This window comes from Scardinius erythrophthalmus (genome assembly GCF_964197995.2).
Source record: "Scardinius erythrophthalmus genome assembly, chromosome: 11".
Lineage (NCBI taxonomy): Eukaryota > Metazoa > Chordata > Actinopteri > Cypriniformes > Leuciscidae > Scardinius > Scardinius erythrophthalmus.
This window is the reverse complement of record NC_138231.1, coordinates 31,687,654-31,709,376: the sequence shown is the minus strand read 5'-3', so window position 1 is coordinate 31,709,376 and position 21,723 is coordinate 31,687,654. Positions and strand designations below refer to the sequence as shown.

The 21,723-nt window shown below is 38.1% G+C and overlaps 1 protein-coding gene across 4 annotated transcripts in view; it reads right to left on the bottom strand.

The window, feature by feature from the left end:
- trappc8 (trafficking protein particle complex subunit 8) overlaps positions 1-21,723 on the bottom strand; it is an 80,508-nt gene that overhangs the window by 47,279 nt on the left and 11,506 nt on the right. For all 4 annotated transcript variants that reach the window (XM_081378672.1, XM_081378670.1, XM_081378671.1 and 1 more), the window contains 10 exons: positions 20,088-20,177; positions 18,901-19,075; positions 15,061-15,214; positions 11,597-11,681; positions 11,238-11,488; positions 10,255-10,370; positions 10,030-10,180; positions 9,796-9,896; positions 4,798-4,903; positions 3,387-3,518 (listed from right to left, as the gene is read on the bottom strand). In XM_081378672.1, coding sequence (XP_081234798.1) covers positions 3,387-3,518; positions 4,798-4,903; positions 9,796-9,896; positions 10,030-10,180; positions 10,255-10,370; positions 11,238-11,488; positions 11,597-11,681; positions 15,061-15,214; positions 18,901-19,075; positions 20,088-20,177 — 1,361 coding nt within the window. The remainder of the gene's footprint in view (positions 1-3,386; positions 3,519-4,797; positions 4,904-9,795; positions 9,897-10,029; positions 10,181-10,254; positions 10,371-11,237; positions 11,489-11,596; positions 11,682-15,060; positions 15,215-18,900; positions 19,076-20,087; positions 20,178-21,723) is intronic.

The following is a 21,723-nucleotide window of genomic DNA, read 5'->3' as shown; positions in this document are numbered from 1 at the left end:
AGAGAGAGAGAGAGAGAGAGAGAGAGAGAGAGAGAGAGAGAGAGAGAGAGAGAGAGAGAGAGAGAGAGAGAGAGAGAGAGTGTGTGAACAGACACATTTAAAGAATACCTCTATCTATGAGTGCACTTCAACATCTTACTGCGACGTTCAATAGCTTTTACAGCTGTTCAAGCAGCATCAGCTTCCAGGTGAAAATTGACAGCCTGACCATATCTGACCCTTTCCAGCCGGCATTTTGACAGTCAAAAATAGTCGATCTCCGAATGCAACGTAACAGGGAGGAGAGTACAGATGGAAAGCTCCTAAAGCTTAGTACCATATAAATTCACAGATAATTTGTTGTTTTGTCGTTAGTGAAAATCAATATGAAAATCATTCACATTCGGAGATGGACTATTTTTGACTGTCAAAATGTCGGCGGACACAGCTACAGTGAGTTGTTCAAAATCTTTCTTTTTAGTAAACTCTGTGTACACAAACAATGTTCTCAATGCTCGAGTTCATGTGTAGAGTCCCTGGTGATACTTCAAGCAAAGTTTCATGTTGTGTCGAGCCTTCTTAGTGTTTTAAAAATAGCGATTTTTGATGCTATCATAGTCGTGCCCCTAGCACTCCCATTCAAAAGGCAATTTGACTGAAAACGAAAATATGGTCAAACTTAAAAGTGGAGTTTCCATTCTAATTATGCTTTTAAACGAAAGTTTGCCTCAGGTAGATTAACAAAAATACCCTAGGTCGCATTTTGGCGAGAGTTACCCATTAAACTTTAATTAAAGTTTTGTTGATTTTTTTTTTCAATCTCATGATAGTGTTTTACTTTATCCAGCAATTTATAATATCTTAATATTTTATATTGAACTCCTTTATTCATAATAAATTACAATTCCAGCCTTTTAATTTTCTAGGATATTGGTAATACTAGTTATTACATACTTTATATTTGTTGCCTGGTACAGTTTTGCCATGTCTGTTTATTATATTGCATTTTTAAGGGGCTTGTTTTCTTTATTTGTGATATCTGGCAGCCCATGGAGCTTTAACGAAGACAGGGAAGAGTTCAGAAGAGAGTAGAAGGAGAGCAGTGGTATGCAAACTGAACAGCAGCTAATGTTAGTGGAGTTATTTAATATGGTATTAGTTTAAATTATACACATCTTGTAACCACATTATTATTTTACTGAAACGCCGTCGCTGCTTAGCCTTTCATATTCGCCTCTCACAGCATGAGTATTCTGTGATGCATCTTTTGCATCATTAAAATGTGTGATTATCAGATGGTTTCCGATCAGTGGCCGATCTTTTGAAGTTAGAAAAATATAATATGCGCAGTTGCATTCTTAATATTTAGTGATTTAGCCTCAGATACAGGATATGTTCATTCGCTTTTACAAGCAGGCACTTAAAAGACAACACCGCTCATGTTTATGTGACACATTACATACAAGCAACATGTTTCCAACAAAACTGAAAAAGACAAAAAGATCCTTTCATCAAGTCTCTGACGCTGTTCATGTGAGTGTTCTTTACTTTTATGGATTTCATCAAAAAGGTCTTCATTTGGTCTCACGGGTTTGAAACGGCATGATGGTGAGTAATTAATGACAGAATTTCAACAACAGACAGTTGTTGAGGGAAAAACTTAACTGAGAAATATGATTTCAGCTTTATCTTGATTTTTTGCTGTTTTAGCTGTTTTACCTTGTTTTGTCTTATTTTAAATTATTGTAAGCCATCTTGTGGCCTACTTGTAATGTGCCAGGGCCCATCTAGAGTTACATTACTGATTTAAAGGGGTGGTTTACTGCCTTTTTTCTTAGCTTGATTATGTTTATGGGCTGCAATATAACATGTCTTCGTGTTTCGTTTGTTAAAAAACGCCTTATTTTTCATAAATTTCACCTTTATTGTAAGCCGCTTCCTCCTCTGTCATTCGAACGACCGGTTGACTTCCTGATTCTATGAAACCACTCCCTCAGAAAGAGGCAATGAGCTCAGATTGGTTAGTTCGGCCGGTGTGTTGTAATTGGCTAAACTGCGTCCGGAATCTTCACGCCCATTACCTTTACGGGCGACAGTTGCATGTGCTCCGGACCCGGTCAAATGTAATGGTGTCAATATTGCCTCATCAGTTTGAGCCAGAATCAGACCCAGAGAGCGGTGATGAAGAGAGTCAAGCAGAACCTCCGCAAACACGGCTCTTACTAAACGTTTCTGAATGGTAATTTTTTTTAATTATTATTATTTTCTCAAAGAATTCCCATACGCTGTTACTTGAAAATGCTACTGCTGTTTGTTAGCTTTTGAGATACGCTTTCCCCCTGATTAAACATTTAATATAACTGAATACATGACTGAGTAATACCGTTTTTTAAAGATATTGTTTTATTGATAGAATGAACAACCGTTTAACTATTCACAAAACTTACCGGTTACTCAGTTTGTCATTTTCTTTAGGTGTACATGTGATAACAGCAGCTGAAGTTTGCTGTTGCGATAATTTTTTGAAGTTTGTACACGTTTCTTATACACACAAAATAACATCAAACTAACTAGCTACTATAACCAAACAGCTTTGGCATTGGTTTGCGTTCTTGATCAAATCAAAAAATTACGTCATAAAGTATACATGGAAAATACGTTTACAAAATTTGTACATATACAAATTCGGGTCCAAAATGTTTATACGCATCTGTCATATACTAAAGCCAGCGCTGGCATTTTTTTACATCCTTGATAAAACTAAAACGTACGTCTTAAATTATACAGGCAAATACATTTAAAATGATTAAATCTTACTTGCAGGTTGTGGCCTCTGGTTTTAAAGCTGTAACTGCTTCATGTTGGAGTAATAGTTTCTTGTTGAATCCGACATTGAACTCGTGTAGATTCTGGAAGCTGTCTTCCGTAAAATGCGCAGCACAGAGAGCTAAACTACGATTGTAATTGTCAGGAACATAATCAAACTTAAATTTTAACCATTGTTGACGAACTACAGCGTCTGTAGGAAGCCTGAACACAGAAGACCTGACAGCTACAGCTCTCCACTATAACTCCTCCTCTTCGACAGCAGAACATGTTCCGGAGGGAGGGTTGATGTAAATGTATGGGTTAGTTACGTATAAAACCCGGGAAGTATCTCGTTGTAGTCCCATTCGAGTCGTTTTTGTAGGCATTAAACTTCCTGATTTTTAAAAGACAATATCTCCGCTTACGTTGAACTTTCAGCGCAGCAACTTTGCAGATACTGTTCATGCACCAACAGCAACATTACACAGTATTTAAAATGAAAAAAGTGAAATAGCAATCAACCACCCCTTTAATGTAATGGTGATGAAGACAATTGTGTGTATTTTAGGAAAGTGTGTTTCCTGAATCTGCAAACATACCTGTCCAGCTTTGCTGAAACGATGACCAGCCAGTATCATGTGGAAGGCAAACTTCCTCACCATGGGGCTGCGCATATTCATAAAGCAGTGAGCCGCCTGCTCCAATAGAAGTGCACTCCGCAGGTCAGAGTCCTATTAGAGAGGGAAACAAGAAGTGTGAAGTGAATTAGGTTAATGTGAGCAGCATGATACAGAAACAACAGATCAGCCAATAGTGTGAGTTTTGGGCAGGAGCACCTGTTTGCCTCAGCGTTTGTGCAGATACTGTAAAATGAAATTACAAGACTTTCAAGGACTTTTCAAGCAGTACTTTTTGGTTTTCAAGGACTGCAATCAGAGAACTCACTTATCAAACATTATCACGACGCTCAAAGTCATGATCGACGTTCGAGTGCTGACAGGTTAAAAGCCCCCGTTGAAAATGAGTGAGCAAATCAGCGCCAGATCTCATTCAACTCCCATGCCTTTGTTAAAGCCGAAAAGTCCAGTTTGCCATGATTACATGGTAATGTTTGTCGGTGGTTTCCGAGTCAACACACTTTCAGGTTTGTTCATTGTTGTTGCTGATGTATTACTGCACTGCTAATTCTGTCTGAGAGAATGCACTGTTTCAGCGTTAGTACTCAAGTCTCGTATTAAGTGCAAGTGTGTGCGAGTGACTGATCTTTGTGCTACATGCAGATAATCTGAGACAAACGCGGTGTGTTGTATAACTGAACCACTTGGTGAGACTTTGAACGCTTGATTTACCCTTAGTTGTTGTCTCTTAATGTTGTACAAGTCTACTGAATGTTGACCTTACAAATCAATCGTAAATAGCTCTATTGATTGATTCTTACAAGTATCTTTGGAATAACGGTAGATAGCACTTTTCTGTGTTAGTTAGTTGAAGAGTAATTGCCTTCAATTGTATTTTCTGTTTTAAGTCAGCGTAGTTTGTTTACGGCGTTGTATACGCTGAAGATTTCGGTTTTGTTTCTGCATTTTTCTTTTGGTAGGAAGTTTAGAGGCTTGGGATAATGGTTATGGGGATTTTGTTTTGATTATTTTGTTGATTTGGCGACACTTGTTTTCTTGGTTTTTGGTTTCTTCTTATATTTCTAATCTCTTTTTGACAAGCCAGCGGTCTGAAGAAGAACGATTCAGTGGAATTGGCATTCGGTGCCGCTTTATAAAGGCAGAGCTCCAACCACCATTCACGCACTTATACTCTGTTGCGACTTGTTTTCTTTTCATTTTTTTTTTTTTTTTTTCAGGTTCATTTCAACAAGTCAAATTCAAGTACTTCAAGCCATTTAAGAAACCTTGTACAAACCCTGTTGCCTGATTCCTGGGTGATAATGGCAAAGAAATGACTAAATATTTGGTACAGTCTTCAGATGTAGATGTGTCAACGGGGACTTGAGCTCACCTCACTGGTCATCTTGATAAGAAGTGTGGCAGCATCGGAGTATTTGGTTTGACTCTTCAAAATCTCAGCACTTAAAAGACAACACCGCTCAGCCAAAAGCATGTTTCTGTAACACAAACACAAAAAAGTGTCTTACACATATATTATATACATGTTTCCAAAAAAAGGATCCTTTCATCAAGTGCTCAAGTATTAAACCAGCATATACTGTCTGGCCTAAAAACAGAAGCAACAAAAAAAAAAAAAAAAAATTTTTTTTTTAAATACCTATAAAAACATTAAAGGGATAGTTCACCCAAAAATGAAAATGATCCCATGATTTACTGACCCTCAGGCCATCATAACTGTATATGTATAAGTGTATAAGTGTATATGAAGATATAAAAATAAATAAATAAATAAATAAAGATAACCAGCTTCTGACAAAAATCTGTATGCAAGTCAATTTACGGCGGAAGCGTTACCTCTGACACGATGTATGACGTAGGATGTAGGAGTAGGTGAAGGTGAGAATAGACGTCACTCGCAGTTCAAACAATTAGGCCTGGGCAACAAACTCAAGCTCTTCTGCTCTTATATAAAAATCCTCCAACATTTCCTTTTTAAAAATTCTCATTTTAGACTTCTAACTCAGGACCGGTGTTTTGTTTTGCTCTATCCTCTGCATTTCCGCGTTCGTCATTATGTCATGTACTGCGTCAGAGGTTCCCCTGAAGAATCTAATATTATTATTGATTGACCTTCCTCTCAAAAATCCTGGTTGTGTCTCTTTTATCTTTACCAGCTTTAGGAATCAATGTATTCAAGCCTTGCTTCATACATTTTATCAACTCTTTCTTTTCAATACATTATTTTAGGGCACTGAATAATAGATTTCTCAAATCTATTTTTAACCAATTATTAGTGAGCCCATCTGTCCCTGGGGATTTGTTTAAAGGCATCTTCTCCACAAATGAATCAAATTCTTCAATCCTAATATCTGAATTACATAATTTAAGAGAGTTCTCAATACGTGGAATATTGTTCTGGATTTTAGTAAAAAAAAAAAAAGAGAGAGATCCGACTCATCTGAAGAGAAATCAGAATAATAATATAGTTTAGAATAGAACTGAAACACTTTTTCGATTCTTCTAAAATCTTGGATCATTCTAAGATCTTGGAACATAAAACTACAGATAGAGTTCCTTTGCTGTCTATTTTTTTTCTAAATAACTGAAATATGAAGAGTTATTTTCACCTTCCTCGATCCACTTGGCACGCAATCTTATAAAAGCACTCTGTGCCCTCAAGATACAAATTATCTAATTTACTTTGAAAGTCCATCACCCTATCATTTTCATAATTATTTAAAACTGGTTTGTTACAGCACTGATATATTTCCCAAATTAAATTTCTTTCATACTTTTTTTCTTTGTTTATTTTCTTAGAGAAATCCATTGAAAATTCCATAATTTTAGAAATTCCCATTTACTTATATTACAATCAAAATAATAATTTCTCTCTATACCCCTTATTAATTCCTTGATTTTTATTGCAAAATTCTTCATTTTGTAAGAGAAAGGCATTGAACTTCCAATAACCTTCATTTCTAAATTGCTTAAAGGAATACTCCACCGTCTTTTCATATTAAACTATGTTATTCCCTAAACTAAGACGAGTTGATACATACCTCTCTCGTCTCAGTGCGTGCACTCAATCGCTCTGGCGCGCGGCAAAACTTTGTTCACTCAGTTCATTCAATACGGGCCAAGCAGAGAAGCTACTAAACACCTCCACGTTTTCCCTATTTAAACACAGTTACTCGCGTAGTGTAACTCGACCTAGGACGGTGACACAAAACAAAACGTTGCGCTTTTCTAAGCGTGTAAAATGGATAACTATATTGTATGGCGGAATACCATAGCAAGTGCTTGTAAGCACTTCGTCTTGGCGGAGTAATATCTTCACCAGAGGGAGCGGGGGCCGGTGAGAGGATTTTTCACGAGTGAAGATATTACTCCGCCTAGTCGAAGTGCTCATAAGCACTTGCTATGGTATTCCGCCATACAATATAGTTATCCATTTTACACGCTTAGAAAAGCGCAACGGTTTGTTTTGTGTCACCGTCCAAGGTCGAGTTACACTACGCGAGTAACTGTGTTTAAATAGGGAAAACGTGGAGGTGTTTAGTAGCTTCTCTGCTTGGCCCGTATTAAATGAACTGAGTGAACAAAGTTTCGCCGCGAGCCAGAGCGATTGAGTGCACGCACTGAGATGAGAGAGGTATGTATCAACTCGTCTTAGTTAAGGGAATAACATAGTTTAATATGAAAAGACGGTGGAGTATTCCTTTAAATGTGGGATCTAAAACGAGACCTATAAAGCAATGATCTATTAACGGAGCTTTAGAAATTGTAGATTGTGAAGCATATTTTAGAATGTTCTCACTAACCATCCAATAATCAATTCTAGATTTGCTCTCCCCATTACGTTCAAACCAAGAAAAACATTTAGGATTTAAATATCGCCAAACATCTTAAGTCTGGGAGGCCTTCTATCTTTCCACTCGTCTGGAACCATATTCCAGTCCCCTCCTACTAAAACATTATCAGATGAGTACAGCACTTTAGTTTCTGATTGCCATCACAAATATCTTCTACTAATTTCTGGTTCTGAGCTGCATCATTAAAGCCATAAATATTAATTAAAATAAAAAAGACCATACATTTTCAGTATCACTATCAACCTATGACCGCTTCCATCAGCTTTATCCATCCCTTCACCAGTCAAAAGCGATCTGTCGTGCTTCTATGAAGCCATATGGGCCGCGAAAAAAAGCAAGCTTTCCTGCCCTCCTTGCTTGTTCGATTTGAGGCCACAGCTTTCATCTGTCTTCCAAATCCTCTCGAGGAAGCAATCCTTCTGCCTTGCAAATAGGAGAATATTTTGCTTCGACGCCAGATTTCATCCTTCACCCGCCTTTGAGTGAACAGCACGATCCTCCTTCCCAGCCTATGGATGATGTCAACAGCCTCTTCCATCTTTGCCTCCATCTGAGGTGCAATCTTACTTAGGATCTGAATGACATGCAATCTGATATCTTCATCTTTTTTTCTCTTCTATGCCTTTGATCCAAAGACACCACCTCATCTTTCTCTCACCCTCTCCTAAAGATCATAGTTATCGTTGTGAAAATGCTCATTTAGTATCTCCAAGTCCTTGACTCTTTTCTTGCACTTATTCACCTCTTTCGAGTTTTCGATTTCGACTATTCACCTCAACCAGTTTTCTGAACCGCATTCATTAAGCTTGCAATCATGGCGCTGCTTTGCTTGGATTGCTCACGTAAATCCGCCAGCTTCTCATCCACCCTCCTTTCCAGTTTTAAAATTGCCTCAAAAAGTTGTTACGCTGGAGATTTCAGCCTTCACTTTTTTCAGCAGGATTTTTACTTGCCGTTCAATAAATGGAGCCATCTCCGCATTCTCTTATACTGTGCACAGAAAACTCTGTGCTCCGTTTCTCTGGCCTCATATTTCTTTTCAATATTAGGCGATAAATATTTCCCTTTGTGGGTCTAGTTTTAGTTTTACAGGTTTAATCAGTATTCATTGACAAAAAAACAGTTGGAATTACTCACTTCAAGCAAACTTTTGGAAATAACTATCACAAGCTTCGCAAAACATGACTGCTCAACCAGTGAACTTTGCACAGCCGCCGTAAGTCAACTTGCGTACAGATGTTTACCGGAAGCTTGTTATTTTAGTTTATAAAGTTTTAAATACTGATATATTTCTTACAAAAACCCATCGCTTCATAAGGCCTTTATAAACCCCTGGAGTCGTATGATACTTTTATGATGGATGGATGCACTTTTTAGGCTTCAAAACCGTGAGCGCCACTTAAGTAACTTGGATTTTTTTAATTAACTCCAATTGTATTCGTCTGAGAGAAGATAGTTATATACACTCGAGTAATTAATTTTTGGGTAAACTATCCCTTTAAAATGCTAAACTATTTTAAAAGCCACAAACACATCTGGCCAAATAAGAAAAGAAGAATGACTTATTTAAATTTTATTTGAATAATAATAGTGCTGTTCCCAATTAAAGATTTTTCTAGTCGACCACTAGTCGCTCATATTAAAAGCCATTAGTCGACTGATCGCATGTTTATATTAATTTAATTTTCTAATGTACTGAACCATAATGCTTTCAATATACTATACAGGCGTAATATATAACCTATTCCAATTCAAGCGCACTATAGAGAGAAATGCAGTTTTTATACTATTTATATTTTTATGTCTAACGCAAGTAGCCTAAACTCAAGTAGCAGTATTAACATAAGCGGCATGGCATCTGACGCATAGAAGCCAAAAGGCACATGCCGCTAAGCTGAGACGCACATCCGATGGCACATCCGGTCTTCTTTGGCCAGTGGATAGTGGCTCGAGCCATTACAATGGACTGTGTCATGTGCCACTGACATTATCGCGGAATGTCACCGTATGTTGTGGCTGGCTCCTCCAGTAGTGACTGACAGATGAGTTGAGCAGCTATACTGACATAATTGTGAATAATTTCATTTTATGGAACATCCCAACGTCTCCAAAACGCTTGAAGAAACCTACCTGCAAAGCTACAGTATTGTGAAAGTTTTAGGCACTTGTATAAAAATGCTGTAAAGTCAGGATGCTTTCAAAAAAGAACGTCATAAATAGATATTGTTTATCAATTAACTTTTATTACCTAAATCAAATCAATATTTGGTGTGAGCACCCTTTGCATTTAACACTAATTTTGTCCTCAGTACACTTGCGCATAGTTTTTCAGGTAGCTTTGCTGGTAGGTTTCTTCAAGCGTCTTGGACACGTTGCCACAGTTCTTGATTTAGTCTGTCTCAGCTAGAAATGTAAACTAATATTTCCCACTGACACACTACAGCAAAAGACATAACTGGCTTAAAACCATTTTTTGGTGAAAATACTAACATGCCTAAGACCAAGTATTTTCTTACTTGCACACGTCTCTGTAGGTCTGAATGGCCGTGTCCATGTAGTGTGCAGGGTACGGCCTCGGTGCCCCACTCTGCAGAAATGCAGCGACAGCAGCCATCTCCTGTAAAGACAGAGACACCAGGCAATCACTCTGAGGCATGTGCAGACAGTATTACTCTTTATAACCACAGAAACAATGCCAGTGTCCCTATCTGTGGAGCTTTTTTCAAGCAGCAGCTTGGTGTGCGTCTCACCAACGATCCCGCGGCATACAGCATGGCCTGGTCGGAGAGGAAGTCCTTTTTGGCAGTGTGGTAGCAGTTGTAGGCCAGCTCATAGTGCTGAACTAGGAAGCAGAGGTCGGCCATCTTCCTGATCTGAAGCTCTGGAGCCTCTGAGGGATAGCTGATATCACAAGGGTCAATGAGATGTATAAAAGAACAACACAAACATTTAAATTTGTACTTCAGGTCACTTACAGCAGCCCTGCAGTGTTCTTTAGCTCAGCAATACTCTTCTCTGGGACCTTCCCTCCACCAAACAACTTCTTAGTGGCGGAGAAAAGAGATCGGCTCAGACCTTTTCTCGAGACAAGCTAGAATGGGAAATAAAGAAAAATGAAGGCAAGATGAAAGAAAAGCTCAAAAGCTGTGTAGAACTTTCAGAAATATAAAAAAAATTAAATAAAATTGGAACAGTATATTTGCATTAGTCAAAAGTTATAAATATTAACAGATCCTCGGCTTGTACTCTTGGGTAATTTAAGCCTATTAGATTTATTTTGAAAGTATGAAAACTGATTTATTATGTAAGAATGCAGCCCAGATGTGCATATTTAAAAAACAGCAAAACAATGGAATAATACTATACAGCCAACAAGAATGAATTATAAAGGTATATATAATGTAAGGAGGTAAACAAAAAAATATATAAGATGCTGGAGCCAATAGTAAAACATGATTTTCTGAGAGATTTTAATGTACAGTATAAGGGATTATAAAATAAATATTATGTACTGCACAATTTAAACAAGACAGATGTGGTTTAGCTTTTCTGTTGTTTATTTTTATTTTTATTTCTTTGTTTCATCAGAACATATTTTTTTGTATGGCAAAGAAAAATAAACCTGAAAAGCATTAATTATATATAATATAATACAATTTTACATAATAAAATTTTAAATTATTTTATTATTTTGTCAAGAAAATATATATACTACCAGAAGTTCATTTTGGGTGTCAGTAAAGACATTTATAATTTTAAAAAAATGTTTAATTCAAAATAAATGCAGTTTTTTTCCCCAACATTCTATTCATGAAAGATCATAGGAACATAACTGTTTTGAACATTGATAATTATAATAATAATAATAATAATAATAATAATAAATATTTCTTGAGGTTGAAATACAGAGACTTGAGATTAATTAGATCTAACATATAATTTGTGTGCGTTTATATACCTGGTCATTTAGTTGTCGTATGTTTTTCTCGATGTGTGGCAGTAATCCTCTGAAAGTGAACTCCTGGATAAACTGCCGGATGTGGTCGTGGTCATTGAGGGTCAGGCAGGTTCCACGAGGGGTCGGGGTGGAGTGAGAGGTCAAGCTGGCCTTCGTCACATCCACGCTGTTTACAGGGTTGTTGCTAGGGTAACCGGCATCAGTGGGCTGGTCCAGCTGCAGAGGATGAGTCTCTGAGATGCCGTCAGTGTCTGCAAACATGAGTGGAACATCTAATTAACATTAGACCAACATTTCTCATCAATATGAGGTTTATAACCAAAATCCCTGGTAATGGGATTCAGTTGGAATGGACTAACCTCTAACTGAAGGATCAAGACCATCTTCCTCTGCACCGATGTTGTTTTCAACCGCATTATTCACTGCACATTCTTCATAAAGCTCCTATTAAACATCACCAGGGTTGGGGAACATTTCATTTGGCAGAACAAATTCAATTTTTCAAATCCATCATAGTCACACGACAATAATTCAATTAGGGCAACACATTTTCCCACAAAAACTAAGAACAATTTTAAAGGAACACTTCGACTTTTTGGGACTTTAGCTTATTCACCGTATCCCCCAGAGTTAGATAAGTCCATACATACCTTTTTCATCTCCGTGCATGCTGTAAGTCTGTTTGACGCACCCACCGCTAGCCTAGCTGAGCACAAAGACTGGATCTAAATGGCTACAGCTAGCATACTAATCCCAGTAAGTGACAAAATAACGCCAACATTTTTGTATTTACATGTTGTGATTTGTATAGTCACAGTGTGTACAAATAACAAGTTCATATGAGACACAGATATTTTTAAACGTTTAAATACTGGGAACTATTTTCTCAGAAGGCGAAGCACTGCTACTTGGGTGGAGTGATTAGCGCAGCACCCGAGAAGCGCCGTGGTGAGGAGCAGAGTTCGCTCAGTGTTGGAGTAATAGTGTCAGCAATTACTAGATAGTAAATGCAAAGTTTACAATCATGGGTGTTCGCTGTATTGTAAAGAGCTGCGACAATAAACAGGGGAGACCAGGTAATACCATAATGTTTCATAGAATTCCAACCAAAAACGCTGACCTGATGAATCAATGGCTACTTGCTCTGGAAATAGATCCAAACACACCTGTAAACATCATCAAGGACTATCGCGTTTGCTCAGAACATTTCACTGAGGGCGACTATTTTGAAAAAATGGAATTTGCCACACGGACCATGAAACGTGTGCTGAAGGATATGGCCATCCCATCGATAGTAAAGACAGGACAAAGTGGATCACCTGCGGCCGCGGTAAGTGTCCCCTTATGTTTTTAGATGACTAGCCTACTGTTACAGTGCCATTAGCTAGATGTAATGTAACCTTAGTGACACTATTACATGAATAGGGTGCTCACTACTATTACAGTTGTTCCCGGGCTCCATGTATCCCCTGTAATGTTAGTAACTTATTGTGTGTCATAAACGCGCTCTATCGCCCCAGTAACAAATAAGCGGCGCTAAAGGTAACTTTCAGCACTGTAGCCTTCAACTTGCTAACGATGTGGAGGGGGGATGGGCAGTTTTTATTTTTGAGAAACAGTTACCTTGTTTGTGAAATAGTAGGCTACTCCCGTTCTGATTTTCCCCTCGACCTCAGTCTGTTCGGCATCTTCTCTATCAGCTTCCAAAGTTTGTAACTCCTCGTCTGTGTATTCTGGCTCAAAACAATATGTTTCTGGATCTTGTTTTGATACCAAATAAAAATCCTCTGACAATTCCTCAAAGTCATCCATGATCACGAATCACGTTCGCTACTAGCTAGTTAGTCACATTGGTTTTGTTGACGGAACGGCGCTTCTCGGGTGCTGCGCTAATCACTCCGCCCAAGTAACAGTGCTTCGCCTTCTGAGAAAATAGTTCCCAGCATTTGAACGTTTAAAAAATGTCTGTGTCTCATATGAACTTGTTATTTGTACACACTGTGACTATACAAATCACAACATGTAAATAGGAAAATGTTGGCGTTATTTTATCACTTATTGGGATTAGTATGCTAGCTGTAGCCATTTAGATCCAGTCTTTGTGCTCAGCTAGGCTAGCGGTGGGTGCGTCAAACAGACTTACAGCATGCACGGAGATGAAAAAGGTATGTATGGACTTATCTAACTCTGGGGGATACGGTGAATAAGCTAAAGTCCCAAAGTCGAAGTGTTCCTTTAATCATTACATCATGCATTTTTCAGATAACTCTCTAACTTCAATATTGTAAAACAGTTAACATAGCAATCAAAACTGATTTTAGATTTACCAATAGTTTCACCACACTGATTTCAGATACATTTATAAAAAGACTATAAAAAGAAGATTCTGACTGAGACTGAGATAATTCATTAGAGGAAATTATAGCAAATAAAAGTATTATATTATAGCAGGATTTCCCAAATTGGGGTTTGATGAAAATTGATGAAAAGCAATTAAATAATTATGAAAATATAAAATTAAAATAAATAAATCGTTTTGAAATAAAAAATAATTTAAAAACAAATTGTTAAAAAGGTAATGAGAATGTATTTTTAAATGATTACTACTTAAAGATACTACTTCAAGAAAATGTTTAATTAAAAAATTATAATTTAATCATAACAATAAAAAATTCATAACATTTAAGTACTAATTTTAAGGACCATGGTGGAAGAACACTATAAAAATGTACATTATGTATAATATTTAATTTAGTAATAGAATAAAATATGTAAGTGTTCTTCCACCATGGACCATAAAATAAACTTAATAAATTAATAAGAAATAACAAAATATTACATTACTTGTACCCTGGATTTGCAAGGTTTATGCCATAGTTTATGCCAAAAAAAATCCTAAACAGTCAAAACAGTCATCGAGGATGAGGATATTGGGCCATCAGAGGCATAGCAGTGCTGATAATTTTTCTATAAACAAATTCAAATATTTAATCAGTTAAGCCCAATTAGATGTGAATATTAAAAGTAAGATCAGATGTTTTATCAAGCTATTATTATTTTCATGCAAGGCAGAAGGCCATGTGACAAAAAATATTCAGGATTATTCAAATATTCAATATTCAGGAATATTCAGGATATTCTTGAAGTTTGGGCCATTTTTATATTTTGCTTAAAATAAATATCTACGAAAAACAAACATCATGAAAATACTAAAAACTCCTTCATCATGAGCAGAAAACAAAGTTAACTAGTAATTTTAAAGTTTAAGTTGTCTTTTCTTGCCATCTACAAATATTTTTTCCCAATCATAACATTGTTTATTATGAAATGCTCTTAACATGCTGATTAATAATGTTAAATTAAAAATGTAAAACATGGCTTGAACGGTCAGAGTCATATGACAGATAAACTATATTTGCTGCATTCTCGTTTTTGGCAGTGTTTTAGCGTATTAATCTATTTTGCTGCTCACTGTGTTTCTGCTACTGTAAAAATAACCTTACCAAAGTTTGGCTCTTGATAAAAATATTAGAGGATGTAGCGCCGAAAGATTATTACCATAAACAACCCTGAATGCTTGTGGTGTGGACCGCTCAGTTGTTCTGATGCACTGTAATGCTACGGTAAAATGTTGCTACCGTTGTCATATGTCCAGTGGTCCGGTTGGAACCAAGCTGGAATCCGGAACCAGACCACGGTTGAGAACACCTGGTTTACGCCTTTAAAACTTTTCTAGCTCTTGGTCAGAAAACAATGGAACGTGGCCCAGACCTTATGACGATAATCAGAAGTTTATGAGTTGCAGTGAGGTTGTGGCACTCACAGGGTTGTGTACGCTGGTCTTGTGCAAGTACTGACTCCAGGGGTCCGGCATCTGTTCGTCCGCACCAGTGCTACCGCTCCGGGAGTTTATCTTGAGCAGATAGCAGCCCTGAGTACCATACCGCTGTTTCATATCCTCGTACACGGAGTCCGCCCTGAGAGACAGAGATCGACATTAATAGTTGTTCTATACAATCATAAATATATATGACAGCCTAATCCTTCTCCCCACAGTCAAGTTGCAGGCAGCGCACGATTACCGTGATTGGCAACTTGTCTACATGCAGTAAGTGGAAAGGAAAGCAAGCATGCCTGTCGCTCAGCTGATGTCAGAAATCAATATTCATAGAAAAGCACATTGCAAATGCAGTTCGTGTTGGCTTAAAGGTTAATTTTATTCTACTCATGCTACTTCCTCTAATTAAATGTACACAATCACTAAAGAAAAGCAGAAATGTTTTCTCCTGACATCACTTTCGTTTAAATCCCTGAGGCAGGATTGGATACATGTTTCCAGTGTTAATCAACTCTTTTCGTTTAATTGCAGAATCAGAACAAGCCGTGGGAATATCAGAGGCTTTGAATGGCATATGGAATAAAGAGCAGTTATGACTCACTCGGCACTGGACAATTTTTGTTATTTTTTTTAAATACAACATTAAGTCTGAGCACAGTTCAGCTAGAAGCAGTTTAATTAATAAACGTATTTCAGTAACAGTAATAAATGATGACTTGCGAGTGAACACAGTCTTCATGCATGTAGATCTATTTTCCTGTTTCCTTTGACCTTTAGCTTACATAAAGTAGAATCTAATTGAGCTACTTACAAATTTAAAAACTGCCTAAAGAGAGAAAACCACAATTATTTGAAAGAATGTACGTGTATTTCTGTGCATATTTTTTTTTGCCCTCGTGTCATATGTAACGACTGGACAGATCAAACACAACCCCTCACCCAGGAAGACTGTGTGATGTCTGGTTTCGCCACTGAGAATTATCACCCTTTTTCTCCACTCAAAGACACTTGGGACATTGATTATTGAGTACAGGCCACAAGAAACAGACATGCAGTCCCTTAGAAATGGAATTTTCTCCACTAATCCATTGACAAATCTGTCTAATGAATGAACATGCATTTCCCCAGTACATTTTGTTTATTAGTACTGTTTGTATATTATCTTTTCATATTGTATAGTGTTATGCATGCCAGATGATATAACTACTAGTTAATGTAGCCCCATCTAGGTGGTGTCACCTATCAAAATATTACTTGTTTAATGCTCACATTTTGGTAGACATCACCTTCCCATAGAATGCAGTGTGTGTTTGTTTGTTATATTTATCAGAGTATAAATAGACACAAACTGCCAGCTTACTACAATCATGCAAATGAGTCAGCTTTTCAAACAAAGAAACTTTCCTGCTTGAGAATTGCACCTTTCTCATTGGTCAAGCCAAAAATCAAAGGTGTGACCTCTGTGGAACTTAAAAGCCAACACAAAGTTCCCTCTGAGCGCTCGCAGTATTTCTGGGGTAATATGGATATTTGTAACACAAAAATAATGATGCCGTGTGGCCGAAAAGAAGCCGTTTCATAACCTAACTGCTCGCTCTGTGTCAGTCTCAGCGCCAACACTAATTTAAATGTTCCGCTGTGTTTGTTCTTGTGAAAAGTTTAATAGACATGGGCGAATTGTTGTCATGTAGGAATGAGATTGTGTGAGTGTTTGAATCAAGATCATGATCTCTTAACGATTAATCGTGCAGCTCTAGTTTATAGTGATCATATGAGTAAAAGTTGCCCAAACGACTTGTGCATAGTGTGATATCAAGTATTATTGACTCTGAGTATTATTAACTGAGTATTATTGAGGGTGTTTTTACACCTGGCTCATTTGGAGCCTTTGTTTTGGAACCTGGTGCATTTTCTCTCTCAGTTCGGTTCGTTTAGGCATATATGAACACGGCAATCGCACTCGGATCCTTATTGAAAAAATCGGTCTGAGATCGACTGAACATGGTGGTCTCTGTCCGATTACAAATGATCTCTGGAGCGGTTCGGTTGAGGTGTGAAAGCAATCCGACCCAACGGACCAACGAACCAAGTGAGCACCACGACGCGTGTGTGATACTGAAGCAGTAGCTAACTAATAATGAGCCGGCGTTCTGACGTAGAACACCAGAAGCGCTGTACTGTGTTTACTACGTGATCAGAGTAGGACACTGACACAGAAGAGCAGAAACTGTTAAATAAAGTCGTTATTTTTGTTTGTTTATTTGCACACAAAAAGTATTATCGTCATTTCATAATATTAAGGTTGAACCACTAGTCACATGGACTATTTTAACAATGTATTTACTACCTTTCTGGGCCTTGAAAGTTGAATTGACATTGCTGCCTATGGGGGGTTCAGAAAGCTCTTGGATTTTATCAAAAATATCTTAATTTGTGTTCCAAAGATGAACGAAGGCCTTACGGGTTTGGAACGACATGAGGGTGAGTAATTAATGACAGAAATTAAATTTTTGTGTGAACTACCCCTTTAAGGATGTTAAGTTGTTAAAGGTGGGGTAAGCAGTATTTAAAAAAACACTGTTTGGAAGTTAGTCAGACTGACACACGAACAAACAACAACAAATGTGTGTAGCCAATCGGCATTAAGGGGCGTATGACGGAGGAGGCGAAAGAACGAACAAGAGGGAGATTTGAAGAAAGACAGCAGAAATAGAGATGAGACAATATAAAAGAGAAAAGCTCAGAAGAAATCAATGGAAAACAAAGGGTTATGACTGAGCAAGAGCTTTTGGACCCGCGTTAATATTAGTAAAGCTTTCCAGTGCTGGAGAGACCCAAGCGGGAAGGCCTGAAAACAGATGCGGAGGTTGCATTGATTCGGGTCCACATGTGAGTAACACTGGGTTTGAGTGTCATTGTTTGTCTGGAGCTGCTGTGCTGTTGGCAACTAACAACGACTTCTTGTTTGTAATTACTATTGTGTACTATACGTTCATTCATTGCGCTTCCTTGTCATTTGTTCATCATCTGCACTTTAATTTTCATGAAGCATTATTTTGTTGCTCTTCTGCTATGATAAACAGACATCCACTCTTGGATTGTGTGTGTAACGGAGGCCAGCTAGTGAGAATCAGTCACCCTGACGACTGCTAGAGAATGTGGTGTTTAGCGTCATTGTTAATGCACTCGCCTTGTATACCGCCGGATCGGGGTTCGAGACCGACTCAGAGCAGGGCGGTTAGGATTGGAGGGTGAGTTTTGGAGGCGGTTTGTGTTTGATTGGGTTGATTTCAAATATCAACAATGTCCAACAGCATTTTTGAAATACCGCTTACCACAGCGTTGTTTCTTTGTGTTTTATATAATGTCCACTAGGAGGTGTTTGAGGCATGTTTTTCTTGATTGGTTTTCCCTGAAGAGATATACTTTGTTGTTGAAACCGAAAGTAAAACACATTCGTTGCGTTTTACCGTGAAATGATAGCTCTGTGTCTTTATTAAAATTAACACATTAATGATTTATCTCACATCCATCCACGACCCACCCACTATTAATTGGAATGTTATTTTTTAATACTTGGCCCACCTGAGCCACGTATTATCAGCAGATATAACCGCATCACTAATTCACATCATTTAAGCGTGAGAGCTTGATTAAGCATGGGGAGAGTGCCAAGCACAATAAATGCTGAGACAAGTGTGTGGCATAGAATATATATAAGATTTTTAGTTTTGGTGATCCAAAAGTTTAGCAGTAAAAAAGTTTATTTCGACCCCTGTACAAGGAGAATACTTGAGACTGACGTGCACACACACACACACAAACCTCTGCTCGTCTCCGTCACTGATATCGTGAAGCAGCACGTAATATTTGAGCGTGTTTGGGATGAACCATTTGGGGTGGGTGTATTCTCCACTGTGCTGGATTCTGTGCTGTTCCTGGGACAGCTTGAGGAACTGCTCTGTCGGCACCGCCTCATGGGACGACACCACCAACATACCTGCAGCCGAGTTCAGGAGATCTCTCACAATACAGATGGAGGGAAGAGCAAAACAGAGACTGAGAGAAAAAAAATAAAAATACAACAAAAAAAAAAAACAACAAAAAAAAAGAGGAGGAGGAGAAGAGAGTGCTAAATGCAAGAGTGACAAAATATATATATATTCTTGCCCGAAACGAACTCAATCAAAAATCTGGATAGACTGGGCAAGTAAGCATATTAGAATCATGTGAAATGTAATATTTCACCATATTACAGTTTTTACTGTAGTTTTGATCAAATAATTGCAACCTTGGTGAGCATAGGTGAGCAATATACCCTTGGTGAGCAATATACCCTTTTTTGTATCAATGGACATCCTTAAAGGAGAACTCCGGTCAATTTTAACATTGAGCTCATTTTTTTGTACATTTGGAGTGCAAAGTAGTCGATTGCTGAGTTCACGCGCGTGATCATAGGTAACTAAACCTATGCGTGTGAACTCGACAATCGACTACTTTGGACTTCAACCGAAAACAGGATGTAAACACAGGTATTTGCGCTGGCTTAAATAACATCATTTTTATACATATCTTTCACATCTACTGCAGTCAGATTCACTCGTGTTCACTCTGAAGGAATCACTCACATGACCTGTGCACTTGTAATGACACATCAAGGATGTTAAGAGGCTAAAAGCAGGTTTAAAACTTGCCCCATTGAAGTCAACAGGGTGCAAATTTTAAAAATAGAATAACTCGGTGTAGGCAACACCGATTTTTGTCGTTGTTCTCTGTATTGACAGCACTCCAAATGTACAAAAAAATGAGCTCAATGTTAAAATTGACCGGAGTTCTCCTTAGATTACATTTATACTTTATTAAAATAATTTATTATAGAAAGTTTTTTACAGTCAAAATTTCAGTGCGTCTCTTGTGGTAAAGAAAGAATACGAGCATAAAAAAAGAGAAGCAAGGTCGAGTTATTAGGAGAGGGGCAAAGAAAATTGTTTTTCCTGTGTTTTAAAGGATACAGGCCAGGTAGTGGCTGAGGAACTCGTGCTCTGATGCCGGCATGGACTGCAGGAAGTTCTCGCGGTAAGTCTCAAACCATGGTGTTGTGGCTGTAAGATAAACACACACACAAAGAAATATTATCTTGTTTCAGAAACAAGATTAATACAGGCCACATGACCAACCCTCCAGGTGGAAGAGGAGAGAAGCACATTATGAAAGGCAGGACGAATAGGGGGAAAAACGACATTTGATATTCAATAGAAGCTTAACAGATCACATTTTAAGAGTCTTTTACAACAAAATAACAGATCGAAAACATCCTAATAATTTTCCAATAATTTGTTAAAATGTAAATTCAGCTCTTCTATCAAGTGGCACTTTTGAAGCAAAAAGGTCCGGTCACATTAGCAAAATTTCAGTTAAATTTTGTGGGCAAAAAATGTCTATTGTTTATTGTCAATAGTGTAACGATGTCTGAAGCACAGCTCACACAGACGTTAAACCAAGCAGCTTTCTGTTGGTCAAGCCACTGGGAAATCTGTGTGGGGAAATCTTTCACCTTTTCGTACCTTAAATCTAACATCACTTTGAAACCCTTAATGATAGAATTAAGATTCAACCCAATTTTGTTTAAAGAAAAGCAGGTTGTTTTGAATGCACGCATCAGCATTCATGATCAGTTTCCCCGTTTTAGTCTATCCAGCAATGAGAGAAGATGAGCATGAGCTGATTTTTATGCTCCAGATTCAGTTCCTTGACATTTTGTCTCAATCAATGGTCCTCTCTGAATCATAAGCAGAAGGCATGATGCACTCCACTCTGGCAGCCTCACGATCAATTCTTTATCTGAATCTTTACAGAGAGGGTAGAGCTGAAACACCATGTCGACACTACAATACAACAAACCATATCTAGCACATTATAATCAATGAAGCACATCTCTTGTTTGCAGTGTAGCTCTGATTATTACAATGGTAACTTTCTAGTGAGAAGAACTAGACTAATTTACCCATTTATATATATATATATATATATCATGCCGTTCGGTTCAATTTCTGAAGGGAGGGCATCATGTTCTGCCTCAGAATGTCGCAGTACATGATGGAATCCATGTTTTCCTCAATGAAGCGCAGCTCCCCAGTACCAGCAGCGCTCATGCAGCCCCAGACCATGATGCTACCGCCACCTTGCTTGACTGTAGGCAAGACACAATTTTCTTGGTACTCCTCACCAGGACATCGCCACACATGCTGGACACCATCTGAGCCAAAAGAAGTTTATCTTAATCTCATCAGGCCACAGACATGGTTCCAGTAATTCATGCTCTTGGACAGGTTGCTTTCAGCAAACTGTTTGCAAGCTTTCTTGTGAGCCAGCTTCAGAAGAGGCTTCCTTCTGGGACGACGGCCATGCAAACCGACTTGTTGCAGTGTGTGGCCTATGGTCTGAGCACTGACAAGCTGACCTTCCGCTTCTGCAATGGCAGGACTCATGCGTCTGTCTTTTGAAGCCAGCTTCTGCACCTGATGCACAGCACGAGGACTCAACTTCTTTGATTGACCCTCACGAGGCCTGTTCTGAGTGGAACCCGTCTTGGAAAACCTCTGTATAACCCTGGCCTGTACTGTGACTCAGTTTCAGGGTGTTACCAAT